Raw genomic sequence first — 14,933 nt, 5'->3', positions numbered from 1 at the left:
GGCATATCTCAGCCATGGCCCCCCTCCCTTCCTTTCTTCAGATCTCAGACATACAAGGTCTAAAAGAATTCTGTCTAGGATGATTCCAAAGGGCTGCTCTGCATTCTAAGTGGCTGTCTTGGGACCTGGTGGGATCTGCCTCGAGTCCCGGTATCAGCATTGATCAAAGGCTTTGCTGGGTGCTGGATTAGGTGGGTAGGAAGCCGGACTGGAAGGCAAAGGCATGGACAAGGTCCCAGGCCAGGCCAAGCAGAGCTGGCCTGCCCCTGTGAGTGGCCAGATGTGTATGAGAGGACAGATGTCCCATGGCTGGCTTGGCCATGGTCCCTACTAAGGGGGTACATTGCACCCATAAGTACGTTCCTCCAACAACCAAGAGGCCAAGGCTTCCTCCTTGGAGATTAAGTTAAGGAGAGACAGTTACTCTTCCAGGCTGGAGCTGTGGTGGCAGAAGGATGGCCTTTAGGACTTTTCAATGACCTTTTGAAATCTGACTCATGCCTTGCACCATTGAGAAAGTAGTCATTTCTAGCATGCAAGAACTTGGCCCTTGGCAAAGAAGAGCATAGGGAAATTCTATAAGTGGCTGTGCCCTGCCAAGACCTCTGGAGCCTGAGGGGCAGGTCAGAGGACAGGAGCTTACCAGAGCATGAACGTTTTTTGTCTTGTGCACTCTATTTCCCAGAGTCTAGACCAGGATCCAGCAGGTAACCAAGGCTTGATAAACTCATATTGAAGGATAAAGTGCAAAGCTGAGTATCTCAGTGATACCATTTTTTGTTCAAGGGGGATGTGCTTCCAAGAGTCTCAGCTGCTACCGAAGGCAGCCTCAGTCTGTGTCTGCCTTCTTCAGCTGTGAGCTCCTCAAGGTCATCTCCTAGGCCCTCAAGGGCAGAGCCTATATCCTAGCATCTCTGCATACCACAGTCCTGTCCAGAGTCTGTGCCCCACTAAGTCTGCTGAATGAGTGGCTGTGCCCTGGGGCTGCCTGAGAAGGAACGGGATGGATGAGCTTTCATGAAAGGGACAAGTGAAGAAGGCCTGGGTGGACTCTTGACAGAGCATCTCATGGCCCTGGCTTTGCACCTGGGTGACCTAGGAGTGCTAAGAGTCCAGAGTTCAATGTGGAAGTAGGTGGGCTATGGGCAGCTCACCTTCCTAACACCTGTGTGGGCCCCAAGGGGCATTTACCTGAGGTAGGGAGACGCCATCCAGAGCATTCCCCGGGACACTGGCTGAAGAAAAGGATGGCGGGGAAGATGAGGGAGCAGACAATGAGGAAGAAGAAAGAGGAGCGGGTTCCTTTGAAGGTGACATAGTCCTTTTGTTGTTCACTAGCGTCAAACCTACAAGGAAAGCACACACTCCTCATTACAGAGCTATTATTACCTTCTTTTATCATGAAAAGAGGAAGTTTTAAGAGAAGCTCCAACTAGGGTGAGGAATGGCAGCCTCCTGCAGGGGAGCAGAGGTCCAAGGACGGAAGGTCTAGGAACCATTGCACTTCGCGCTCCCGTGAGGATGTTCCTGAGAGATGGAACAGGGAGTCTCCGGGCGTCTCTTAGAAAGTTTCCTCTACCTCTAAAGCCTACCTCTAAAGTTTCCCCTAAAGCCATTGTGGTTGGGGTCTGGGCTGCGTTAAGTCACTTAGTCAGTAAACCACCTGAGGCCTCTTCCCACAAGACGCCGGGCCATTAGCGGTGGGCGTGGGCAGGGCAGGCCGGCCCCGCTAATGAATCGGGCTCTTCCGTCTCACATGGGCGCCAAGGGGCTCTCAGGCGAGATGGTTAGTTTGAGATTTTAAGAGAACACTAGGGAGGGAGGTTATAATGAGTATCAAATCATTTGAAGCATACGGAGTGGGCCTCGTGCCAAGCTCCTGTTGGTCAGGGGACAAACGAGATGCAGCTTGCGCGCTCAGAGCAACGTGAGAAAGGAGCGTGTGGCTGGGCCCTGAGGACGGCCTAATTCTGCACTGTGGGAGCTGGAGTCCATTCGTCTCGTAACTGCTGAATTGTGACAGTTGTAGCCTGTGAGATCAACTCTCTCTCTCTCTCTCTCTCTCTCATGTGTTCACACATGCATCCTCTAGTAACCTTAAATCTAAAATCTCAAAAGCTTTGCTTTTATAGCGGGCCATCCCAATACTATGTCCTCAGAGGGACTCAGAAAATGCCATACTCCGTTTCAGAACTGTCCGCTCAGTGTCTGACCCTTCATCCCAGCCAGCTCTCCCGTGAACCCTCCCAGCAAGGAGGCTATCCCTCAGGACTTCCCAGGACCAACTCCTGTCAGACTCCCTGCCTGTGGCCGCTGGGCTGACCCATTCCAATTTCTCTTCAGGGCGTCCAGCCTTCAGATGTTGGCTCACTTCCTAACTCAAGACAATCCCCTGGCCTCAGTTTCCCCAAAGCTTCGGATGAGGTGCTCCTCCTCTGGAACCCATACAGGCCAGGCCAACCCCGCCCCCAGAAGAGTTCCTTCCAGACCCATTTGCACAGGAGGACTACACAGGGGGGTTCTTCAGGATCCTGTCCTGCTTTCCTTGTACACACAGGCAAGCGTGTCAGAACATGTATCCCAGGCCTGGGCTCTGGAAAGATGACCACCACACACATATGTTCTGCAGGATTCCAAAGCGAAGCCCTCCAGAATGCTTCTGAGGGAGAAGATAACTCAGGGGAAGAGATCCGAGGGTGGCAGGAAGAAGCTGCTGGGAGAAGGCCCTGGGCTGCCAGGAGCCGATGTGGGGGAGGCAGCTGGCCGGCCTGTCACCCAAGCCCCCATTGCAGCCCACAATTAGATGGTTCGAGCCTAAAAAGGCAAACGCCGTGAGTCACTTGTTGCCTTGCTTCCTGTCCTTGGCTTGCCAAATTCCTGCCAAATTCCTCCTCCTCCTCTTCCTTGCCCCCTCATTCTCTTCCCTCTGCCGACTCCTGAATCAAACTCCTCAGCATGTCTCAGAGTCCCCTCAGCTCAACAGACTGCTTCTTTGTTCCCCCTAGAAGCTCTCTGGAACCTTCTGAAACAGAGCCAGGGACACCTTGGGAACCAAACCTGACAGGAAAGCCTTGGGGTTCACAAGGTCATGACCCAGGGGGTGCTCCCTCTCTCCTTTCTTTAATCCCCGACCCCCCCCCCCACCAGTGAGGCCGCTCTGCACACACATTCTTCATGCACTGAAGGGGAAGGCCAGAGCCAAGCTGAGAGGCGACAGGAGATCTCACCTGCCTGAGGCGGCCGATATCTTTGGGTTCCCTCAGAGGATGGCAAAGGGGAACCTGGAACCCCACCTCCTTCACACCCACACCAGCTGCCTGACACCTTCCTCATGTGAAAAATGGGATGGCTAGTGTTGCTTCACAGGGAGGCCGAAGGAATAAAATGGGATAACAAGTGGTGGCCGGTGCAGAAGGCAAAGCCAACGCCGCATCTAGCTAAATAGTAACTCTGATCCCTCTCTTCCTCCCACGCACACAGTTGTGTCCAATAAAGACACTGCGGAACTGTCGACCTGCCCCGAGGGGCTGCATACGCCTACCCCCGCCAGGATTTCTCTAACTTGTAGGCCCGGGGACTCCTCATTCACCAACTCGGACCCTTCTCTGCAGGTTCCTTCTTGTTTTCCTTGGATGCCTGGCACGGTCCTGCCGGGCTGCCTCAGTCCCGGGGGCTGCCAGCCCTGCCGGTCCGGTCATGCAAAGGGCTCCATGAGCAGAGCGGGCCCGGTTACAGCCCCCAAGCCTCCCTTGGCTCAGCGGCCTCTTCTCTGGGCCCTCTGGCGGTGACCTTTCCCCTTGATTCCAGAGGTCATTGTGGTGACTGCAGTCAGCGCGGGGAGGGTGAGAAGGGCACTCACACATCTCTCTCTGTCCTCCCACCTGGCGCTGGGGCCAGACCCCGTCTGGACGGGGCAGGGAACGGACCCAGGAGATGGTGCCCCCGGTTGTGCTCCTTACTACAGTAGGACGAGTGTTGCCCACTGGGGTTTCCCCTTGGGCACAAGGAAGATGACCAAAATGACGGCCGTGAGGGTTTTTTACAGACTGGGATCCCAGGGTGCAGCTTCGCACAACTTGGAGGGCAGGCAATGCTCAAGTCTCCCACGGTCTCAGAGCGCCCTCTAGGGGCAGCTGCCCGCGCAGGCGGAACCCATGGCCTTCATTTGTTTCTGCGCCGGGTCTAGCCTGCTTGTTCCTCGTTCAGGCGTTCGTTTGTCCACTCATTGACTCATTCATTCGGCAAACAACGACTGCACACCTTCTCTGGGCCAGGCCCACAGAAATGACCCCAACGCAAGGCCTGCCCTCAAACCAGCTTTTATATACACTTGAGAACCAACACCTGGGATCACTGAAGACGCACCGAGGTCCTCAGGCCCATCCCAGAAACCATGCTGCTGGTTAGCAGCGGTCTGTGCCTCCGCCAGCATCCCCAACCTGCGAGGAGGGGCCCCCATCAGACACTGCTCGCACCCCAGAGTGGGAACTTCTTGAGGGCAAGGCAGAGCCCCTTGCACTCCAGGAGCTCAGTGAAGTCAGCTGGAAGCACTGGGTGGAATCTGTACCCAAATGGGCCACCCCTCAGCACCACCCCATAGAAGCAGAATTCCTGTGATCTGAGGATGTACTGGAGGGGGGGAGGGGAAATGAAGTGACCCAGGCCTTCTGTAAACATTAATTCCCTTTTCTAGTCACCCTCAGTGTCTGGGACTGCAAGATGATTCCAGAGTCATTTCAGGGTGCCCCAGGTGGAGCGGCTTGCCAGTGTGCAGCTGTGGTCCAGCTCCAGAGGCATCCATTATCCCAGCCTCACCCAAGGAAGGGGGGGCCTCGAGTCTGAGGGCTGCTGGGAGAATGACTCATAGGCCAGGAGTCCGCATTGACTCAGAAGGAAGGAGCCAACTAACTAGTGCTCTGTTCCAACTTCAACAATGGCTCTTTTTAGAAAGTGTTGTCTAACCCAAGGCTTTCCTGGGTCCACCTCTCCCAGAGCAAAGCCCAGAGAGAGTGTGGGGCAGGGGGAGATGGAAGGTGGACTTGGGTATGGATTAGAGGGCCAGGGAGGGGATGCCTGCCCTGTAAAGGAGGCAGCGCAGAGAATGAGGCCAGCCCCAGCTGCTGCGCCACTGTGAGCGGGGTTACTGCGCCCCCTACTGGGAACCGGATGCCTTGGCGTTCGCCCCAGCCGCTAGTCCTCACTCACCCAGCCGTGTTCTCAGGGATGCTGGGATCAAAGCCTGCTCAGAAAAAGCAGCAGGTGTGTCTGTATGGATGGGTGTGTGAGTGGGTGTGGGTGTGGCTTCCTTCACTGCTTTGCCCACGATTGCATGAGGTCATTCAGCTGATGTCCCCAGTCCAATTCCCGTGCACAGAATGAAAATACATAGAGGCTCTGGGTCTCAGTTTCCTCATCTGTGTTTCAAAAAGCTTGGTGCCTATGATTACTAACACCCCTTCCAGGAGCAACTATAGAGCTCTAAGGCCCCATGATGCCAGACTGGGGAGCTGAAGGAGAAGGAAAGGTCCCACATCCTTGGAAAATGCTTCCTCGAGTCAGCAGTGGAAACAGTCAAACTTCTATTTCTTTCCTTGCCCCTAACATCCAGGAGGCCAGGTCAGAGAGGACATGCTTGGAATGAGAACAGCTGCCCCTGAGAATTGAGCAGAAGACACTGCCCATGCCCCTCCCCACCCACTCCCAGAAAGCTCATGACTCACTCGACTGGAATTTTCTTCTCCAGCTCTGGTATTTGCTGGGAGTTGGAGACTGGAAGCTACTGGCCCGTTGCAGAGCTGTGGTGGAAAAAAGAAAGAGGCAGGGGAGACGTGGGGCAGGGGAAAGAGTCTGTTAAACTTACAGAATAACCATGGGGTTTTCTCCTATGGCACATTTTATAGATAATAATAATTGACCGAGCCCCTTCCTTTTCCGGACTGCATCTTCCCACCCCTATGACACGTACTTCCAACTTTTTATTTGCTCACTCATCGAGTATGTATTGAGACCCTGCTATGGGACAAGTACTGCCATTATTCAGAAAATGCCTCAATTACGAGCCACCATTCTAACTCGCCCGTAACGAACGTACATCTGTACACGTGTATGTGCACACCGTATACATGCATGTCCATACGGGCACATGCTTTGGGGCACACTTGTTTGCTCGTTTTTAGCAGAACAGTTCTTCAAAGCTGGTCTCACATCAATGTCCCATATGTGTAGTAGATAAACCGGACCTGCTCTCATCGAAGCCTGGAAGCTGCAGAAAGTTCTACCTCCTCTCCCCCTCCCCCACAAAGCCTCCCAAACCCTGTGGGAGCCAGTATTCCATGGACTGTGTACTGAAGACCCTCCACCCTGCTGGGGCTTGAGAATTAGCCGAGCAAGATGAACATCACATGCAGAAGAAGGTGGCCTTGGCCATTTAGGGTGTGAGAGTTGCCAATGTACCCCATTCCCACACTGGGCCCTCAAATTCGGCCTTAGGCTCCAGGTTCCTGTGGTGGTTCCTTCATACCCGAGAGACAGAATGGGGCACGGCATGCACGCCTGAATGCGCACACAGGTGGGACTAGGGGTGTGGAAGGGAAGAACGCCCCAGGAGTGATGTGGGTGTGGGAAAATGGGGTAGGGAAGGTTTGAAGCCAAGGCCCAGCCCTCTCTCGGTAGGAAGGCCTGGATCCCACACCCTGCCAGTGCTCTGAACTGGGCGTCAGCTCTCATCAGCCAGGCTGCGGGGTGCCGGTGGCAACCACTTCTGGGGGCTTCTCTTCCTTGGGACAAGATCCGCCAGCTCCTTAGATCCCTGACTCCCCTCCTTCCCTTACTGTCCCTGGAGCCGATGTGAGCCTCTTCTATCTGGTGGGTTCCCTGTCCCACAGGCTTGCTGTCATATCGAGTCCATGGGTTTGGGGGGAGCCTGTGTGGATGGGCGCAGGGTGCAGCCTCCTCACCCCCCACCCCCCAGCTCAGGCCCGTTCTTCCCGCAGGTGCAGGGGGATGCTCTGCCCCACTGGCCGGTGTGCAACAGGGGCAGTCAGGCCTCCAAAGCAGCTTCCTCCTGCTGACCAACGCTAGCCCCTCCATCAGCTGCTGGAGAATCTTCCGAGAAATGTAGAACACTGCTTCAAGCTCTTATGGCTTCTCCTCAGCATTTTCACTTTGTGGAATGGAACTTATTAAAACTGGGTAAAACTCACAAGCAATTTTCCATTCCTGGCGTTTCCAGGACACACATGCGTACATTTTTACCATAATAGGAACAACAGGGTGGGTAGCAATGATTTGATCCAGTCGTTTTGAGCAGCATAAAGCCAGCCTGGTTCCCCTTTTCAGCTTATATTTTATTTATATTTATTTACAGGGAGCACTTTTGGAGATCTTACTGTATGACCTACTACAAAAGGAATAAGGGGTAAGTATTTTGCCATATGATGCTAATGATATCATTTTCTTGTTACAAACAAGCGGTATGCCCCGTAGGTCACTGAATCATCCTGTTGTCAAATTATTGCCAGAAAAAAAAAAAGGAGAAATACCAATTTTTCTAAACCCGAATAAGATGGGGCTGTCTGCTCCCCCCCCAGCTCTAATTGGTTTATGCCCCAAACCCAACGCTCTGGATTGATTCATTTAATTGTTTAGGTGTGTATTTTACAACAAACTTATCCAGACAGACCCTCTTGGAAGCTGCTCCTCTGTGACTCTCCAAAGTGCAGGACGTGGCCCCCTTGCATGGAAGCAGTTGGCACTTCTGTAGCACGCAGATACTTGGCTCCATGCTACACCCTCTGAATCGGAATCTCTACAGGTGGGAACCTATGTATCTGCCTTTTAAAAAATTTATTTATATATTTTTAAAAAATTTTTAAAACGATTTTATTTATTTGAGAGACAGACAGACAGAGCACAGGCAGAGCGGCAGGCAGAGGGAGAAGCAGGCTCCTGGCTGAGCAGGGACCCAACGTGGGACTCGATCCCAGGACACTGACATCATGACCTGAGCCAAAGGCAGACACTGAACCAACTGAGCCACCCAGGTGTCCCTAGGTATCTGCCTTTTAAACAAGATTTTAAAGAACCACTGAACTAGGTGTTTTGGGGGAGCAATACTGAGCCTTTTCTACTGAGCCTCGATAACACAGGGCTTAAATTCTATTTGAGGCCACCCTCTTGGGCATGCTCTGTGCTAAAAACTTTGAGGATACAATAGGTTCCTCAGTGAGCCAAGGTAGTCCCAGAAGTCTTTCCCTAAACCGTGGTGAAATGCTATGTAACATGCAAGTTCCCACTTCAACCACGTGAAAGAGTCCAGCTCAATGGCATTAAGTACATTCACACTGTTGTACCACCATCACCACCGTCCACTTCCAGAACTTCTTCTTCATCCCAAACTGAAACTCTGTACCCACGAATCAGTAACTCCCCACGTTCCCACCCCTGCCCCTGTCATCACCATTCGACTTTCTCTATGAATTTGACTATTCTAGGTACCGCCTAGAAGTGGAATCGTGTGATACTTGTTCTTTTGTGCCTGGCTTACTTAGCATAATGTCTTCAAGATACATGCATGTTGTACCCTGTGTCAGAGCTTCCTTCCTTTTTAACACTGCACAATATTCTGTTACATGGATATAGCACAATTGTTTATCCATTCACAGGCTGCTGAATTTTGGGGTCATCTCCCCCTTTGGCAATCGTAAGTAACGCCAGATGAGCATGGCTGTGCAAAGCAGGAGTCCTCTTAAAGCCGTATCTTGGCCTTGTTTAGCATTCCCTTGGCTGCGCTCTGAGCCATTTACCCAAGTGAAAACTGTGCTGAGTGAAGCTCCATTGACACGCCCAACATGATATCAACCCTGCCTGACCCGGTAAAGTAACCAGCAACACGAAACAGTGCTCGGACTGCACTGGCGGTTTTAACCGTACGATGTGGTCTGCCGAGCAACGACCAAAAATGTGATGCACGAAGGTGAAACCAATAAGGATTGCTTGCAAGTCATGCGGTCTGTCCACTTCTCTGTCTATTCCGTATCTTAGCCTGGAATCACACTGGACCGTCAGAAACAAACTGCTTTGGCCGCACTGCCCTGTTAGTCTTGGTCCAGCCCTGTCCCCCTGGAAGAACTGCTCTTGCTGAGACGTGTGTGGGTGTGAGGCGCTCACCTGCCAGCCGGGGATGCTGCACGAGACAGCCTCGCCCAGGACGTGAACTCATGCATCTCTCAGTGCTGTTTGACATGAAGCACTAGGAAAAGTGGTACGAGATCTGGAACTTGCCGCAAACCAGTATGTTGTTTTTCTTATGAACAAGGAGAATAATGATTGTGTTTCCTTTTTAACTCTGGCTGCCAGAAAACTCAGGATCAAATTTATAATTCCACTAGAGCAACTGCGTAGGCCCACGGTCTGCCTCTCCGGGGTCTCTACCTCCTAAACTCATTTTCTTATCCCAGATCTTGAGGATTTATCTTTTATAGAGAGAGATGTAGAATTTTGTTTTATGTCTTTCTTGTAAATTGCCTAAAATCCCCTGGCAATCGAGGAGCGGGGAGAAATGGAGGGAAGGGATGAAAGGCAGGCAGGTTTCATATCTGTATATGAGGAGGCTGGAGCCCAGGGAGACACAGGCCCAGCAAAGCAGACAGAGGCAGACTGCCCCTCGCTGGGCACAGCACAGGGTTCTGTTCACGGCCTATTGCAAAGCCTTTCCAGACGCCACCACAATGGTATTGAGCAAATATGTTCTGATGACAATTGTCCTCAAAAACAAAAACAAAAACACCCAAAACTCACAGGGGAGGATAAATCCAGAATTTTCAGGAGGCCAACCCCAGGCCTAGTTTTCCTGGGAAACCAACCCTTGTGAGATTGTTTCCAGGTTCAGGTGGAAATTCTGCTCTCAGCCACCAGGGGGAGGTGCAGGACAAGTTGAGTACCGGCTCTCCCAGGGCAGCCAAGGCTGCTGGTGCCCACGGTGGCAAGCTTGTTAGCCTCCTTCTTCCCACCCTGAGGTTGCAAGCTGCTATGGACTGAATCAAAGCATTCGATTCAAGACCACCTTTATTAAAACAAGCTGGGCTGCTAAACACAACTTTTTAGGGTGTGGAGGCCCTGGCTCTGGGCCGCACCGCTTACTAGCTGTGAGACCTCGGGGAAACACCGTCTGTTTGCTCACGGGTAAAATGGTGAGCTTACCTACCCCACGGGGTCGTTCTGAGGATGAAATGGGGCCGTGTATGGGAAAACCCTCAGCCATTACAGGCGCTTAGTAGAAGTGTATTTATTACTGCGTAAAGTTTTAGTGCATTCCACTTGTCCCAGGCACCACTAATGGCTTTGTGCAGCCCCCGGCTGCCTGTGGTCCAATGGCAGCTAAGCCACATCCTTCCCTAGTGGGCTATGGAATGCCAGATGGGCCCCTAAGGAGATATTCAAAGAGGAGACTGTTCCAGGCAAGAGGTTGCTGGGGTCCCCTTATCTCTGCCAGCCTGGGACACACAACAGCCAGTCAGACCCCTCTGCCACCTACCCACTTGAGATTCCAAAGCTTCTCATGGAGAAGGAGGCTGGGCCTAGGTCCAGTCCCCTCACTCCACTTATACCCCAGCCCCACTGCCTCTGAGCCTGAGGGCTGGACCTATCACAGGATCTTCTGAGAGGAAAAACTGGCCATGGGGACTGTCTCTTCCCTCCCCATGTCCCAGGATCAAGCATGGCTGTCTCCCACCCAGGCAAGCTGTCTGCTCACCATGCATAGCTTGCGACTCCTCAGGGCACCATGGAGAGACTTTCCTGGTCGGGGCCTCTCTCAGGGAGCTGTGCCTGGTGAGGGGCTCTGCGAGGGGCGGGGGTTCTGGCCGCCGGGATCTCTCCTCACAGGGCTGTGCGCTGGAGGCCTCACTACCGGGACAGTCTGGCTCTGCATCGGAGCTGGAAGAAGGAAGGAGAGGGTGGGTGAGCGGGGAGCCCTGCAGTTCACCTCACACCCCCACTGTGCCCTGCCCATCACTGCCTCCAGCAGACCACGGCGCTCTGGGGCAGAGAGAGTGATTTTGTGACCTCCGTACCCCAACCCCGGCCTTAGGCTTGGTTATGGGCTGAACTGTGTCCCCCTAATTTCATATTAAGTCCTAACCCCTAGGACCTCAGAATGTGACTACATTTGGATACTGGGTCTTTAAGGAGGTAACTGAGTTAAAATGAGGTCACTAGAATGGGCCCTAATCCAATATGGCTGGTGTCCTTACAAGAAGAGGAAATTTGGACAGGCAGAGAAGGAAAACATCACAGGAACACAAAGTCAGCCATCTACAAAGTGAGGAGAGGGGCCTGGAAAAGATCCTTCCCCGTCATGGCTGTCAGAAGGAACCAACCCTGCTAGCACCTTGACATTGGACTCCCAGCTCCCAGAACTGTGAGAAAGCATGTCTCTGTTGTTTAAGCACCCAGTTGGTGGTGCTTTACAGACTAGCAAACACACACCGGCGTGGATCCAAGCAGAACAAAGCCCCATGAACCTACACTGACGTGCTTGCAGGACAGCTGGTCTACCTACCATCAGCCATCCCTGAGCATGACTCCTCAGCTCTCTGGGGCAAAACAAGCTTATCATTTAGGACCTGTCCTGAAACTTTAGGCATTTCAGCGCAGCTTGTATCCTGTGCGAATGGGTGGGAGAAAAGAGACGGCTACGGGGTTGGAGGGAGGAGTATTTAATCTGGGCCTTGAATGATGGGTAGGAATTCATGTGGCAGAGAAGTGGAAGAAATGTGTCCTCAGCAGCAGGGACAGCACAGACAGTCCCCCAGGGGCTTGGGAAGGCACAAACCAGTAGGGCTGTGACTATTTACTCTGTGTATGTAAGTCCAGCACGCATCTTTCCACTGGATCGCTGCTCCTTACCCATCTGTGTGCCCTGGTGGACTCTCTATCCATCACAGTGCCCAAGCCTGCTGGCCACGGCATCCCACGGCTCTTCACTGATGGGTCCCAGAGCTGGGCGTGCCATGTGAGTAGTACCCATCGGACGTCTACCTTGAGATCTTGGGACATGGACATGGACTGATGGACACGGGCTGCGGCCCTCCGTAGCCAAGAGTTCCACACGTGGATATAGCCTCCCTGTGGATGGTTGTAAATTCGAAGTGCAGAGGGGCACCAGCAGAGAGTGGCTATTTGAGTTTCTAGCTCCAACCCTGCCTGGAGAGAGGACTACCCTTGGACTTCCCAGTCAGAGGAACTGAAGTATATGCTTTGTTACTTAGGCTAGTGTTGGGTTTCTGCCTCTTACAATGGAGATGGTCCTAACTGAGGCCTAGAAGGCTGTGAGACCTGGGGCAGGGCCTTCCTTCTCTGGGCCTTGCTCTTTATCTCAGTGACTGCTAAGGCACTCCAAGGCAGTGGTGCTCATGCAGACATGTGTGTCTGAATTACCTGTGGGCTTTGCTAAAACATACGTTCCCAGCCCCCCTTCCAGAGTCTGAAGGCTCCAGACCTCATGAACTAGCTATCTGCATGGCAGTATCTGTTTTCTCCTCTCACATTCTTCCCACACCTACTCCAGTCAGGTTTCCAATCCTCTTGTTGGAAAATCCAGAGGTCACTTCTCCAGCTCCTCCATTCTTATCTGAAACAGTGAACCACACCCTCCATCTTGAAACTTTTTTCTTCTCTCAGCTTCCACAACCCAACCTCTCTTGGTTTCTCTCCTTCCTGTGGGTTTTGCCAGCATCTTCTCTGCTTGCCCATTGAATGTTCAAATGCCCTGGGGCCCTCATCCAGGCTCAGCTCTTCTTTATCAATGAGAAGATAGCCTCCCCCCACCCGCCCCCGCCCCCAAAGAGATAGTCTTACTCCACAGGTAACTCATCGGCTCCCTTTGCTTTCACTGCCTCTATGTGCCACTGGCCCCCAAATCGCTGTCTCTAGTCCTGCCTCCCAGAAACTTCTCTGTTCTACTGCATGCTTGACAACTGTGCAAAGACATCTGGTAGACATCTCAAACCCCACAGGTCCAGAAGAGAACTCTTGATTTTCTCTACAAACCTACACCTTCCCCAAAACCTTGTCCTCCTCAAGGCCACTCTAGGAATGACTGTACCTTTCATGCAGTCACCTGGGTCAAAGTCTGGGAGTCACCCTTGGGCTCTCTCTCACCTTTATGTTCAGTTCATCAGTAAATCTCTTCTGCTCCCAAACTTGGTCCAAGTCCCTCGTCTCTTACCTGCACTGCAGGCTCCCACCAGGCCTCCCTGCCTCTACCTCCACCTCCCTCTGCCCCATCCATTTTCCATTCTAAGGCCTGCTGATCTTTGGAAATAAATAAGATGTCACTCCCTGACTTAAGAATTATCTAATGGCTTTCAATTAGATCTAGAATAAAGTTTAAACTCCTTGCCCTGTCTTACTCAGCCTTATTCCTGCCGTACTCTCTGCTTTAATATCTTGCTCTTCTTCCCCTCACTGTGTACCAGCCACGTTAGAAAACATCAGGTTCACACGTGCCCTGGGCTGATGTGCTGGTGTTCCACTGCTTGGATGCCATTTTCTCAGTCTTCACATGGCTGTCCCTTCTTGTCAACAATTCTCAGTTAAAATGTCACCTCCGGGAGGCTGTGGTCTGTTGTTTGCAAAGAACGTTTGCAATCTTTCCCCTCCTGGCGCCACACCCTTTTTCAATGGATCTTTGCAGCTCCTCCCATAATGGTGGAGCCAATTTCCCCACCCCTTGAATCCGGGCTGGACTTGTGACCATTCAGACATGATAGAATAGCCAAGACCTCAAGAGACTCGGCATGATTGTGCTTTCTCACAGGACCATGTGAATAAGCATGGGCTGCCTGTTGGAGAATGAAAGACCCATGGCCCAATAGCCTCCTGGCACCCCAGCTGACAGCTAGCCATGTTCTAGAAGTGGGACCCTACTGGCCCAAACACACAGGAGCCCACTGAGATCAGAAGAACCGCAGGACTGAGCCTGACTGAAATTGCCGGCCCACAGAATCCACAGTGAGTAGAATTCGTGGTGGCTGTCGGGATGCTCTGTTACTCAGCACGACTGTGAGAATAGACAACTGATACAAGGCCTTTCCTGGCTACCCGATCAAAAGTAGCTGACTAGTCACTATCATAGACTCCTATTTTATTGTTCTACCTGGACCACAGGTGATATTTTTCCTCTTAAATATTTACTTGTTTGCTGACTGTCTACCCAGTTTGAATGAGAGCCCTGTGAGGGCAAAGCCTTTGTCTTGTGTTGGTCTCTGCTGTATCCTCAGAGTCTAGTACATACTGAGCAATTGGTCCCTCTTGCTAGCTGACCTCCTGAATGAATTCAGTGTCTGGGGGAGGCCTGGAGTCTGCACACCTAATGACCACTCTAGGTGGTTTTGGTTTGGGCGGTAAGGACGGCATTCCAAGGAAATATTCATCTAGGGCAGTAGGGTTTCACTTCTCACGCCTTCTCCCGTCTCCAGCCCAGCCTCCCCATCACCAGGCATCGCCATCTTACATCTTACTGTGACAGTGACACCCACCTGGCACCCCTTGCTGCAGCCTACATCACAACTGCCTTTCGGGGAGAAGTCAGTGGGCCAGAGCCTGTCCCTTCTCTGAGAAAGCAGCAACTGCTAACACTTGCAGTGCTTATTATGTGCCAAGCATTGTTCTACGTGGTCTAACACAAATTAATTGTTAGATCCTTAAAATTGTCCATGAGACAGGTGCTACCATTGTCCCCATTTTATGGATGACCACATGGAGGTACAGAGAGGTCATACGGTCAGTGAGTGGAGAGGAGACCAGTCCCTGAATGCTGTCACTCTTGTCCAGTCCCTCTTCTGTCCCCATCCTGCAGCAGCCTGAGCATACCTGCCGTCATCACTGGTGACCAGGACACACACAGCCATCATGTCTTGTCCAACTACATC

At 52.3% G+C, this 14,933-nt stretch overlaps 1 protein-coding gene across 1 annotated transcript in view; it reads right to left on the bottom strand.

The window, feature by feature from the left end:
- LOC125280902 (F-actin-monooxygenase MICAL2-like) overlaps positions 1-5,827 on the bottom strand; it is a 53,437-nt gene extending 47,610 nt beyond the window's left edge. The window contains exons 1-2 of the mRNA XM_048214053.2: positions 5,721-5,827; positions 1,192-1,346 (exon numbers count right to left, since the gene is read on the bottom strand). Of these exons, the coding sequence (XP_048070010.1) occupies positions 1,192-1,317 (126 nt within the window). The 5' untranslated portion in view covers positions 1,318-1,346; positions 5,721-5,827. The remainder of the gene's footprint in view (positions 1-1,191; positions 1,347-5,720) is intronic.
- Between the last annotated feature and the right edge of the window lie 9,106 nt (positions 5,828-14,933).

The sequence above is a fragment of the Ursus arctos genome, unplaced genomic scaffold (assembly GCF_023065955.2).
Source record: "Ursus arctos isolate Adak ecotype North America unplaced genomic scaffold, UrsArc2.0 scaffold_23, whole genome shotgun sequence".
NCBI classification, from domain to species: Eukaryota; Metazoa; Chordata; class Mammalia; order Carnivora; family Ursidae; genus Ursus; species Ursus arctos.
Note: the sequence above shows the minus strand (reverse complement) of the source record. Positions and strands in the feature narration are given on the sequence as shown.